The sequence below is a fragment of the Rhinatrema bivittatum genome, chromosome 1, assembly GCF_901001135.1.
Source record: "Rhinatrema bivittatum chromosome 1, aRhiBiv1.1, whole genome shotgun sequence".
Lineage (NCBI taxonomy): Eukaryota > Metazoa > Chordata > Amphibia > Gymnophiona > Rhinatrematidae > Rhinatrema > Rhinatrema bivittatum.
In genome coordinates, this window is record NC_042615.1 from 493,906,071 (window position 1) to 493,919,119 (window position 13,049).

General features: G+C 42.8%; 1 protein-coding gene across 1 annotated transcript in view; it reads left to right on the forward strand.

The window, feature by feature from the left end:
* The first annotated feature begins 1,211 nt into the window (after window positions 1-1,211).
* SH3GL2 (SH3 domain containing GRB2 like 2, endophilin A1) overlaps window positions 1,212-13,049 on the forward strand; it is a 369,136-nt gene continuing 357,298 nt past the window's right edge. The window contains exon 1 of the mRNA XM_029608721.1: window positions 1,212-1,379. Within this exon, the coding sequence (XP_029464581.1) occupies window positions 1,335-1,379 (45 nt within the window). The 5' untranslated portion in view covers window positions 1,212-1,334. The remainder of the gene's footprint in view (window positions 1,380-13,049) is intronic.

Below are 13,049 nucleotides of genomic sequence, written 5' to 3' on the forward strand. Positions count from 1 at the left end.
GGATTTTGTTTAGAGTTTTGACAGTTGCTTGGCTTTTATTGTAAATATTATTATCCTTAACAGAAGCATGGGGGTAACCTGCACAGAGTGGCAGTTACTACCATAAAAAGCTTGCTGGGCAGACGGGATGAACCATTTGGTCCTTTTCTGCCATCGTTACTAGGAGACTATGAAATCGTAGGAGGACCTTGCAAGACTTGAAGACTGGGCATCCAAATGGCAGATTAAATTTAATGTGGACAAATGCAAAGTGATGCACATGGGTGAAAAATAACCTACAGTATAGCTACATGATATTGGGTTTCAAATTAGGATCTGGGTGTCGTCATGGATAATACATTGAAATCATTGGCTCAGTGTGTGGTGGCAGTCAGAAAAGCAAATAGAATGTATGGAATTACTAGGAAAGGCATGGAGAATATTACAATACCTCTCTATTCTTCCATCTTGAGACTGCACCTAGAGTACTGTGTGCAGTTCTGGTCACTGCATCTCAAAAAAGATATAGTTGAACAAGAAAAGGTACAGAGAAGGGCAATCAAAATGATAAAGGGGGATGGAAAAGGTCCCCTGTGAGGAAAGGCTAAAAAGGATAGGGCTGTTCAGGTTAGAAACGAGAAAGCTGATAGAGATCTATAAAATCCTGAGTGGATTAGAATGGGTAAATGTGTATTGGTTATTTTCTCTTCCACAAAATTCTAAAAGTAGGGGACACTCCTTGAAATTAGTAAGTAGCACATTTTAAAATAAATCTGAGTAAATTATTTTGCACTCAATGCACAATTAAACTCTGGAATTCATTGCCAGAGAATGTGGTAAAAGCTGCTGGCATAGCTGGCTTTAAAAAAAAAGGTTTGGACAAATTCCAGGAGAAGGTTATATAAACTGTTATTAACCAGACAGTGCTGGGGAAGATCAGTACTATTCCCTGGGCACTAGCAGCATGCAAGGTCTCTACTCTTCAGAATCCTTCCAGGTACTTGTGAGTGTGACCGTGATCGACCACTGTTAGAAACCTGACCCTGTGCTTGATGGACCCTCAGTCTAACCTCAATGTGGTAATTCTTCTGTAAAAAGTCAGAAGTGAGGTGGCGCTGAGAGAGTGGGGAGCCTCCCCCTCCCCCTCCCTGAGGGGAGCTCGGGCGGCAGGGGCTCCTGTCCCTTTAAAAGGCCGGGTTTGCCGGGCCCTGACGTCAGGGTGTTTTCTGCATTAAGTCCCGCATCTGATAACCTGAGCGGAGGCTTCCAGAGAGCTCCGAGAGCCGAGAGAGGGAGACCCGGGGGCGAGAAGATCCCTTCGCAGCGGCAGCCGGCAGGAGCCTCCCGGCAGCGCCATGTCCGTCGCGGGGCTGAAGAAGCAGTTCCACAAAGCCACTCAGGTAGGGGCGGAGGGGGCTGGGCTCCCGCCTGAGGTTTCTCTGCGCTGGGGCTGAACTTGGCTTCTTGGGAAGGGGCTGAGGTGCAGTGCAGACCCCTCCCCCCTTAGGGTGCCCTCCGGCGGGGTCGCTTCGCGGGGACTTGGGTTCCTTTCCTGCTCCTCAGCGGGGATCGCTTGGCTTTTCGCCGCAGCAGAGGGGGTGGGGGGTGCGTCTGCCCGCAGGTCCCGAGCTGGACGATTGAATTCTCCTCCCGCTGGGGGTCCTGAGGGAGGAGCTGGCAGGGTGGATGCTGTTGCACCGGGGGTGAGGGGCCCGCCGAGCTCTCTGCTCTTTAGCAGCTGCATTATTAAACAGGCGGCTCGGATGGCTGCAGCCCAGCGCTTGCACGGAGCGAGGGGTGAACCTTCGGCAGGCGCAGCGAGCTGGTGCAGTACAGTAATGCCCCACATTACAGCGAAACGGATGAGTGCTCTGCCCTTGGGTTGCGGGTCTGCTCGGTTCCCTTGCTCTCCCTCCCCCCAGCTCCATATTTGCAGATCGGAACCCCGAAAGGCAGGTGGCTGTCGGCTGCCACCTTCACTGCACCTGGTTTTGAAGTTTTGTATTATGAAACCTGTTAGGAAGTAATGTTTGCAGTCAGTGCTAATGTGCACCTGCTCTTCCTGCATTTTTTCTTATCCCCCCCCCCTTCCTTGAATATTTTATATTGTAGAGTGGTCTGTTTTAGCTTTGCTTTTGTTTCTTTGAATTACGTTTTTATTGAGAAAAATCTTCAAATATATTCAACTTAAAACGCAGCTTTGTGTTGTTGAGGTGAGCAGCATTCTTCCTAACCTTCAAAACTTTTCTGGTGGTCCTGCTGTCCAGCCATAGGGAAGTAGGAAAGTCACGGAAGGTCACCCAGTTGACTTCTAGGAAAATTGGCATTGACTGTAGTATGAATTTATTGGGTGGTGCAGAGCGGCACTGCAGAAGGTTGCATTGCATGAGAAACTGAGGCTAGAGCTCCCTTTGGCTCTAAGGAATAAGATACAATATGCATTTTATTTTTTGTTTGTTTCTGGTTTGTTCACTCTGACACCTGCTAAAGGAAAAACCTGAAAACCAAGACTTTCCCTCACCCCCCTCCCCCCCCCCCCCCCCCCCCCCAAAAAAAAAAACAAACCAAAAACAAAACAACACTTCAGCCTGGATGTTGTAAATTTCAGTATCCCAAGGCAGATTATTATTGTAAGTATGAATGTTACTTCATTGTTAGGCTACTTTGTTAAATTAGCTCCTAGACCCTCCTGTCATGAGCAGCATGAAAGAATTTAACTCCTTATAGGCCATCCACACAGTACTACGGTTAATGCTTTCAGGCATCCGATTGTGTTTACAACGTGCCATCCCTTTTTCCTGCTTTGTAGGTTTTCAGGTTAAATGGTAAATGCTGTCTTTCTTTACTAAAGAGGATCCTCCCTTCCCGCACACAGTAATAGGATCCTTTTCTGTACTGAGTGATGCACATTTGGGCTGTAACCACAATGCCGACATTCCTTTGCATTGTGATCACGTGCTCTAAGAATTCATTTGAGAATGATTCAGTATAGTGCTGCTTTATACATAGGTGCAATCTGAGCTGACTAATGCATATGTAAAAATAGTTTCTCAGTGACATTTTTAGCATTTAACAAGGTGTAATGTGGCAATTATGCCTTGGTCCTGCCTAAGCTTCTTGGCCATTTCTCTTCCTGGCAGGTCTGTGAGCTACAAACCTGAGATGTCTGGGGAGCTGCAAATTTTGCTTTAGAGCATCATGCTGTTTTGTGAAACTCTTCCGGAGTTTACTTCTGAGCCTTGGTCTCGGTCTGTCTGAAAATCAGATGCTTCTTTACATTTTAAATAGGCAGAAGATAACGTTGCCATTTCTGAGGCAACGGAGGTGCCTAGGAATAACCCAGTTGAATTACAGAAATCCTGGAAGGTCAGAACAAGTCTCCCCACTACAAATAACTCCATGTGTATGACCTTGAGCGAGTTACTTTTATCTCCCTCTATTTTCTCATTTTACCGAATTATAAATGGGTACAACAATAATTAACTAACAGGATCATTCATCAAAATGCATTCGGGCATTAATGCCCGCGATAATGCCATAACGCATGTATTATTTGTCGCATCATGCAATGCGTATGCAAATTCCAAAAATGTAGTCAAAGGGGAGGAGTTTGAGCGGGATTTATGAAAATGAGGGATGTTCAACGTTGCGTGCGATAGCGTAACGCATGTTATTGCACGTTTTAATGTCAGAAATAACCACCTTTTTTTTCCGGCATTAAAGATGTGCGATCTACCTCAAGCTATCGCAAGAGTACATTGCAGAAATCTCATCTTTTGTGTACCTTTCCTCATTCCAAATCACATCAAATCTTCTCTGATGTGCACTGTGCTGTTCGTATGTCTGACTGTGCATGTAAAACTGCCCCCCCAAACCCTAGATCACCAGCAAAACCTCATCTCAAGTTACTAGATTTATTTATTTAGCGTTTTTTTTATATACCGACAGCCGTTTGCACATCGTATTGGTTTACAGATAACTTTAAACTTTTGGCAGTGCCATTACATCGAACAATAGCTGTGCGTACAGGAAAATAACAAGATAAACAATGAAACTAGGTAACTAGTTAGATGACCCTCCTATAGTGGTTTAAATAGGTGACTTATATGAGAGCCTTATTAAGAGTGTCTCTGTCTCTCTCAGGATCTCATGGATTAGGAAATCAGCCTGGAAGTGTGTTAGGATCCTTTTTTGCATGAAAACTCTATGTACATCTAATCATTATTACTCTGGGGTGAAGTTAGTATTCAAAGAATAAGTAGCAGTTGGCTTGCAATTATTGTTTTATTGATATCTATTTTTTTTCTTAACTCTTTTTATGGTGTATGCAAGTTTGTGGCACCCATGAGACCTAATCCTGACCAAATCACATGATTCCGGGTCTTTTGAGTCATTTATCAGTAGAACACGCTCCTTATTTAGTAGCCAGGGTAGTCTTGGTGGCTCGGAGTCAGGGCTGCACGCTGCCTGTCACACAGGATCCCCAGGTTCAATTCTTGGAGCCAGCTCCTCTTTCTCAGGCCGCCAAGGAGATGCTGTTGTGGCAAAGGCACTAGGCCTGAGGAAGTCCAAGCCATCGTGTGACGGTGACATCTATTGGCTAGCTCAAGAGTTTCCAAAAGGAAGCCACTGTCATGCCTCTCGGGCAGATGATTTGTTGCAGTAATGAGTGGGCTTTATAAGAGGTAATAAAAATGGGGAACCCTCTCCACCCAACCCCACGCTCAGGGAGCTGTGAATGAGCAAAGATCGATAACGTTATAGTCCCATTAAGAAAAATCGTTAGAAAGGCTGTTACTTTTTTATTAGTTCTTCAAAGGAATCCGTGGAAAAAAAAATCCCCATATGTCTCTTTTTATCAGAGTTTATTGAAAATATGTAGTTAGCGCAATCAGCCTAAGCTTCCCAATGTGGCTTTGTGAAAAGCATCCCAGATGCGTGCATGCTCCATTTCCGCTTGAGACAAACATGGAAGCTCCCTTGACTATTGTAACAGTGTGCTAAATGGCAGGGCACGGGGGTGACGGGGGCCTTGACTATGCTCATTTGCTTCCAGTTTCCACTGGTGCACTTCTGCTCTAGCAACAGTAGTTAGCAGAAAATCTGCTGTTTCAGCACGTACTCTGTATCCAAAGAGAAATAAAGGAGAGAGACTACAGCATTTGCTCCTAGAGATGGACTCAGCCGATCCACTAAAAGGAGCGAGGAGCACTAACTGGCATCAAATTCACCTTAAGGCTGTGAGCCAAAGCTTAAGGAGCAGTGTGAATTAGGAGAAGACTGGTGTGCTGACCATAGGAAGGGTAATTTTTATAAATGTCCAGGCAATTTGTCTTGCCAAAATGCATAAGTTACACTAATTTTCAAGCGCATGAGTTCACTTTCAAAATTGTTTGAAATAACCTGCATACATTTACAACTGCTCTTTGCTTTGTGGTTTTTGTGCAGGCTAATTTTACACGTGGACAAAGTGTCTGTCTTCTAGAGGTTTTAGTGAGAGGTGCTGGTAGAAGAACCCCTTGGTTTACTCAGGAGTTGATATCACAAATGAAAAAAGATGAAGGCTGCCAGAAAAAAGATGCAGGAAAAGTAGAGTTGACCTTGTTAAAGAGCGCTGTGAAGTGGTGATGTGGGATTATAAAATGAGTTGTCAGAAGGCCAAACAAGACTATTGTGTTCTAAAATTGGAAACCGGTTAATCGCCCATTGGAATTTTTTTTTTTTCTGCCGTGAAGAGCTAAACAGCCCAGTCTCAAGTGGATCTAAGTTGCTTTCCTAAATGTGAATAACTAGCTAATTTATTTGAGGAAATAAGTGACTAATATTCAATGTCAACTAGCTTTATAGAATTATGTTTCCAGTAGTAAACAGAGTCCTGCATAGAGTATGCCAAAATGGACTAAGTGTAGAACTGTGACTATGCAGGAATTCGATTTGGTTGTAAGTACTTTGTGTTCTACAAAGTCCCAGTTGGATCCCTGTCCTCTTGCCTATATTAGAGGCATGCAAGAAATTTCATTAAATGTTAATAGAAATTTAGTAAATAAATCTCTGGGGTAGGGCTTCGTGCCTGAAACTGACAACAGTTAAGGCTGCACAGAAGAACAGCAATCTTTCATGGACGATCTCACAAACATTCGCCCAGTATCAGATCTACAGCAGCTAGAAAACATTTTGGAGAACATTTGGAAGACTATATGGGAAATGTTAGTTTTAGAATACTATCAATCTGGTTTCTGGAAGGGCCACCATGCAAAGTCGTTGGTACTATCCCTTTTTGATTCCTTATTCTGTATACACATCAGATGCATTTAAAAGAATTAAGCACAATGGGCCAGATTTTCAAAGCCCTTCGCGCACTGGGCCTATTTTAAAAAGGCCCGGCGACGTGCTTTGAAAAAGGGGCGGGGAGGGGCCAGAGGCCTCCTGCACAGCAGCCATTTTGTAAAACAAAGGTCGGGATGGGGGGGGGGGTTAGGCTAGGGGAAGGGGGGTTAGGAAGTTCCCTCCCAGGCTGCTCCGAAATCGGAGCAGCCTGGGAGGGAACGGGGGAAGGCTGCGGGCGTCAGCGCGCGCAAGATGCACATAGGTATTAAAATCTACTCCAGTGGCTTCACAGGGTTCAGTTCTCTCCTCAGTTTTATCCAATATATATTGGTCTGCTATCCGTCCATAGCTCAAGGGGTTGGGGGTACCATTTTTTATTCTGCTATATAGCTATTTATTCCTTATGAGACTGATGATTAATTTAAATTATTTTTTTGCTTTTTTTTTATGAACTTTACATTAATCAACACAACTTGATTTTCACTATATATGGAGAGTAAAAAGAAAAATATAAATTGAAACAAATAGGAAAAATATCCATTTAAATAACCTCAATATGGGGGGGGGGGGAAGGGAAGAAATTTAAAAAATTAGTCTGCTTCATATAAGTATATTGTGTAAGGAATGCAAAAGATAACATTTACTGAGGACAGCTAGCCACTGGTCTTTCTCCTTCCAAAGAATTAGGATCCTGAAAGACCTATTTGACATTATTCATTTAACTTACCTAAAAATTAACATAGGAACTGAAACATAAATGTAGCAGCTAAGGCCAACACTCCAAAAATATTTCTTCCTCACGTGCAGCATTGGGGAAAAATAGCTCCTAGGCCTAGATTCATCATTCCGCTATAAATATAGCGGAATGACGATCCGCGAAGAAAAACGGGGCAGTGGGGGAAGAATGTGCAGCTGGCCGCATTGCGCGCGGTGCGTTCGGCCACGCTACACACTCTCGCCCCCATAGCGCCAATAGAAAAGGTGGTGTTTAAATCTGGCGCTACTGTCAGCAATAATGTCCGAAACAACATTATCGCCCGCAGCGGTACCGCCACCTCATTACCCTTATCCCCGTCCAAACTCCTCCCCAGCTCCACACCTTTCCCTCATTTTAATTTTACCATCACGATGCGGTAGTTATCGTGTGCGTTGGGGCATTATCGCGATAAGGCCACGTTGTGATTTGATGAATGACCCCTTTTAGATCCAAGAAACAAATTTCCTCTAACGCGAAAAAACATATTTTCAAAGTCCACAACTTATTTGGTTCTAAAAGCATGTGTTACAAGTAACCTAGCCCTAGTTTGCACCTCCTCATGTGAATTCTGTAAAAAGGCAATAAAATCCCCAATATCGGTCACCACGTCTGGGACTCCAGCATTGGCTCCAGATCTCCCAGAATTCAAGTAGAAAGCCCTGGGGGAATGGAGCCAGGCAGAAATTTAAACATAAAAACTTTTTTAACATTTCTAGCACAACAATCATAGAGCTTTTAGGAAAGTTTAAAAAACCTAAATTTTAATCTTCTAGAGTAATTCTCAAGCATCTCGGTCCTTTTGATTCAACTCTTTTTTAGATCTTGACTTTGCAAAACATCACAGTTCAGTAAAGTTTTACCCTGCAATTCCAACTGAGAGTATGGTCTTGAACTATTAGTTGCTGTGAGAAAACCTAAGATTATAATTAACCCATTGTAGATATCATATAATCCATTTTACCAGTTAAAGACTGCTTGAGACCTCTTATAGCGTTCCACAAAGTTTCTAGTGTAATTAGGGCTGGTTTTTCATCCGAAAGGGTAGAAGCTCCAGAAGAACTCAGTCCAATTGCCCTCCCTTCAGAAGATTGCCTTTGCCAACTTCAAATGGGCATGCACCTTTCCTTCTGCAGAGGGAGCCACATCAACATCATAAGTAGATGTGGGCACAGCTGTAGGGCTTGCCTTAGGATCAGCACCAAGCATTGGAGGAGCAGGTAAATCAGGGCTCAAGGAGACTGATGATGAGCCTAAAGCATTGAGTGGCTCGCCAAGCTCATGTGGTCCAGGGTTTATGGCTGAAAGAGGCATAAACCCCTCGATCGAAGGTTGAGAAGAGAGGTTAAGGAATCCAGGCCCAGATGGAAAAGTCTTAATGGATCGATTCCTTTCCTTCCCCATTAACTGTTGTGAGGGTATATAGAAGAAATTAAAGGAGAAGAGAAGAAACTCACGACTGTCTTCAAAAAGCTGTTCCTAGGGGTGCACCCCTTTGGTGTATGCCGGCGGCTGCACCCTGCAGCCTCATTTCTCAAATAGGCTCCCTGGTGCCAAAGACTACTGTCAAATGCCGGTGATATCAATTTGCGGCAAAAGTTCCAGCAGGCAATCGGGAGGACAGCTGGCAAGTCCTCCTTCTCTCTCCTACACCCCCTGATGGTTCATTTTCATTGCTCTTCTTCCAAAAATGCTTGTCAGACATTACATTGGTTGGGTGGGAGAGGTCTTTCTCTAAATGTATCTAAAATTAGGTGATTGTGGGTTGATAAGAATCCCCCACATGATGATTTGGTTATTACTTATAAGGGAACCCCCCTGCCTGTTCTATTCAAGGTGAGGAATCTGGGGACAATATTGGATGTGCAACATGTAGCAAAAAGAGCATTTAATAAACTTCAACTACCGAAACCACTAAAGGTATTGTTACCTGTTGATATGGACAAAACTATATTATAGTCATTAGTGTTGGGCCAGTTAGACTACTGTAATAGTCTATGGGTGGTCCTACCTGACAAGCCTTCTCAGGTTTCACAATTGGTGCAGCAGCACAGTTGCTTAGTGGCAGTAGACTGGGGATCATATTGACCTGTGTTAATCTACACTGGCTCCCAGTTTAAATGCTTTGTGCTATTATTATTATATTATTATTATATTCAGAGCATGCGAACATTGAAACATCTAAACTGCAAGAGTGATCATTAAAATTTGAAGGAACACAATGGCTTCCGGTTTTCCGAAACTCATAAACATCCACAGCAACTAATGCGAAATAGAGCTATCTCATTTTGTGGCTCCCTGTATGTGGATCGCACTCCTGGTAGAATTGAGAACAAAGATTGATTTAAAAAATGTTAGGAAGGGATGAAATACTTTGTTTCAGGATGTTTTTAATTAGTTGTTGATTTTATGTTTTATATGTCTATTGATTTGTTATATTAATTTATATGTTATCTATGCAGAACAATTGTATCTGAGGTAGTGGGTAATTATAAATAAATAACTGGATAACATAAAATAAATGGCTACCTTTAAAAATCAAAAGTGTGGGTGTAAATCCAAACTCCTCCCTCCTTCTGCCCTGGAATGCTTATTTTTTGTGCACATAAACATATGGGTGAAATCAGGTTGTATGCAAACAAATCCTACACAATTTTATGAGGAGCCATTTGTTTGCATAAACCTGCGTTTGATGCACTGACATGGCTTGGAAAATTGCCCCTAAAGTGGTTGTGTTTTTTTATTTCTGCTTTGGCTCCTAGCAGAGCCTTACAGGAGTAGATTTGTTCCTTGGTTGGCCCCATGTGGCTGGGTAGGGACAAGAAAGTAGGGCTAGCAGGAAACTCCATCTGCTTGATCATTAATTTGCAAGTAGTTTTCTAATTTTAACTAAAAGCATAGAATGGTACATACATAGTAGTAGCCACATAAACTTTATTCTGTCACAGACAATAAGGGAGTGATTTTCAAAATGATTTACACATTTTAAACTGGGTTTTATGTGCATAAGTACACTTTCATGTGAATTTTCAAAAGTTACATGCATAAATGTAACCTGTTATAGCAATTCTCAAAAGCCATTTACACTTGTAAAGCGCACTTATGCAGGTAAATCCTGTGGACAATTCAATAGTATCTATTGTAGCAATTTTCAAAAGCCCAATTAAAGGTTAAGTACATTTACACATGTAAATGCTTTTTAAAATCAGGCTCTTTATGCGTGCAAGTGGGCTTTTGAAGATTGCTATGAAATGTGCTACTTTTTACGCCTGTAAATCCTTTTGAAAATTACCCCCCCCAAGTGTATTGTTGTACAACTTATGAGCCTTCCTATGCTGGGGAAGCGAGGGTATAGCCAGAGATCAAGCAGAGTTTGCATTGTTTCATTGAGTAGAGAAAAATGGTGTCAGGCTGAAGGCCCCTGCAGCACACTCACACAGCTATTGCCTCACTACTACTTTTATGTAGAACTGGTGACAAAATAACTGGTCCTGACTTATGCACCTCAGGTGAAGAGTTGAATAAGGCTTTATTCCAGTCCAAATATTCAGTCCGAGTCATTGCACAAGAGATCCTCTTCAGAGAGAACGCACAATACGACTGAGGACAAACATCTAATTGTAGAGAATGTACAAGATTCCAGACTTAGCATCACAATAGAACAGCAGTATACATCAGGCATAGAGCTCACGGGTCTTCCTCCTGGATTCCAAACCTTCCTTTGGCCTCCTCGGTGTCTAAGTGCTGAGCACACTTGCCAGGTGTTCTGGCTGTTCTTTTGAATACCCTGAGGACCAGTCCGGATCCTCGGAGGCGGGGCCATATAGCAGGCTACCTGTCATCTGAAATTAGCCCTTTTTGAGCCAGTCTGTTTCTCTGTGCACAAGGCATCAGTCCTGAACCGAGCAGTCCCTGGTCTTGAACCGGGGTCAATTCCTTTTTCCCAGACAAAAGGGAGGACTGGATGGGTCCTGATGGTCTTCAGCTGCTCTGATCTTCTGTGTAGCTCTGATGAAACTTCCTGTCAAGAAATGACGTAGACTGCCACGAAATGACGTAGACTGCCACATTTTTGCAAATGGTGTGCACAATAAACAATAAAAAATGAAACCATATATTTTGTGGGGGGGTTTTGTATCCTTTACCTTAAAAAAAAAATAAAAATAAAAAAATAAAATAAAATGAAAGAAAATGGATCATTAGTTCTCAACTTTTTTCCATTGTTACGCACCTGACAAGCAGTGCTCATGCGCATGACACACTGCAATCTGCAGCTTTACAAAATAAAAGCCTAACTATTATTATTGTTAAAATGATTCAAGGGAAAGAGAATACGCTTAACAGCATTTTTTTTACAAGCTGTTATTGAAATTAGTTATTTTATATGTTTCGCAAAGTTATAATCTTCAGTTTTTTAATTGGCTATAAAAGACACCACAAGAAAAAGTCCCAAAGGTCTTCTGTGCAAAGAAACTTGCTGCCAGTTTCAAAATAACCCTTACAATTATAATTGAGAGCATGATTTGGCCAGTTCTTCTGAATGGCGGTGAAGTCTGGAATCGGAGCAGAGCCAAGGCATTTCCCCTTACAACTGTCACCTCAGTAACTCTAAGACCAGCTCCTGCCACTGCCAGGCACGTTATGAAATGCAAAACCCTGGAAATATCACTCAGCACGTACATAGCAATCCTGCCATACCAAAACAGCACTAATTCCCAGGATTTCACACATCAACAGCCCTACCAGTGCAAATATTACAGCAGGCCTAGAATACCTATGCACCTCCAATGAGGAAAACAGAACAAGCTGGACTGCTATAAATCCCTACATAGAAACTACAAGCTAGCAGAATCCCTCTCCTTTGTCGCACAGACGGAAACTCACTAAATACAGAATAAGTGACCACAAAAACATTCAGACAAAAAATGAAATGGGACCCCCAAGGGCAAACTATCTTCCTGTATGTTAAACAAGTCTAAGAGCTCTGAATGGGCCAGCGCTTTATTGCTCTGATCATCCATGACTGTGTACACCCTTATTGACCTTTCGAGATGGCCCTTAGCACATACCTTAACAAGGCATATTTTTTCAGCAGGCTTTTCCTTCTCCACAAACTTTAGAGCATTTGGGAATGACTTCAGGCAATGCTGTCTATCCCTTCCTGCCGTCCTTTGAGACAGGGATAGAAGTTTTGGGGGAAGTTGATTTTTGCAGTGTCCAGGTGCAGGGCAGTAACGTGTTTGTCACTGTGACACGCTGGGTACGTAATGGCTGCTTTACAGTCTTTAGAGGGGTGGTCTGTGCAAGAACAGCTTCTGAAGCAGATTCCTAATTTCTGGAAGGAGTGTTTATGTTCACCCAGTGATTTTTCGTGGAAGCCTCGGCACTTCTTTAGAGGGTGAGGTTTCTTGTATAAAGGACATTGCCTGTCTGGATCTTCTACCTTCTTGTTTGTGGCAGGAAGAAGGATGGAATATGAAGATGCCACAGGTGAAATTTATTTATTTATTTTGTGCACAGGTACGGGCTTTTTTTTTTTTTTTTTAAATGTTACTATTACCTTTTAGCTGGCCGTTCATCCCAGGGTTGGCTTGGGTGGTCACATCTGACTCATCAGTCATAAAACTTGACAAACATCTCATCACCGCTAGGTCCCGGATGAACTTGGAGAAAAACCTGTGAAAGGTGGCAAAGCAGTTTTATTGACTATTTTGAATCTTGGGAAACCCATTTTGCCTGCAGGCTGCATGGAAGTTTCTTCAAATCTGGCCTTTCTTCATGGGCAACGTCTAGATTGCTGAGGCCTGGAAGATATGGCTCGGCTTTAGCAGCCTTGAGTTCCGGTAGTAGATTTCCAAGCTCTCCCAGCTTGTGATTATCCTTGTTTCCGATTTTTGGAAAGTTCTCAGTCCTCTTGGACAGAGCACTCTCAGTTGCTTCTGGGCTACCATAGCATTGGTCAAGTTTTTGCCATGTTTCAGAGAGGCCC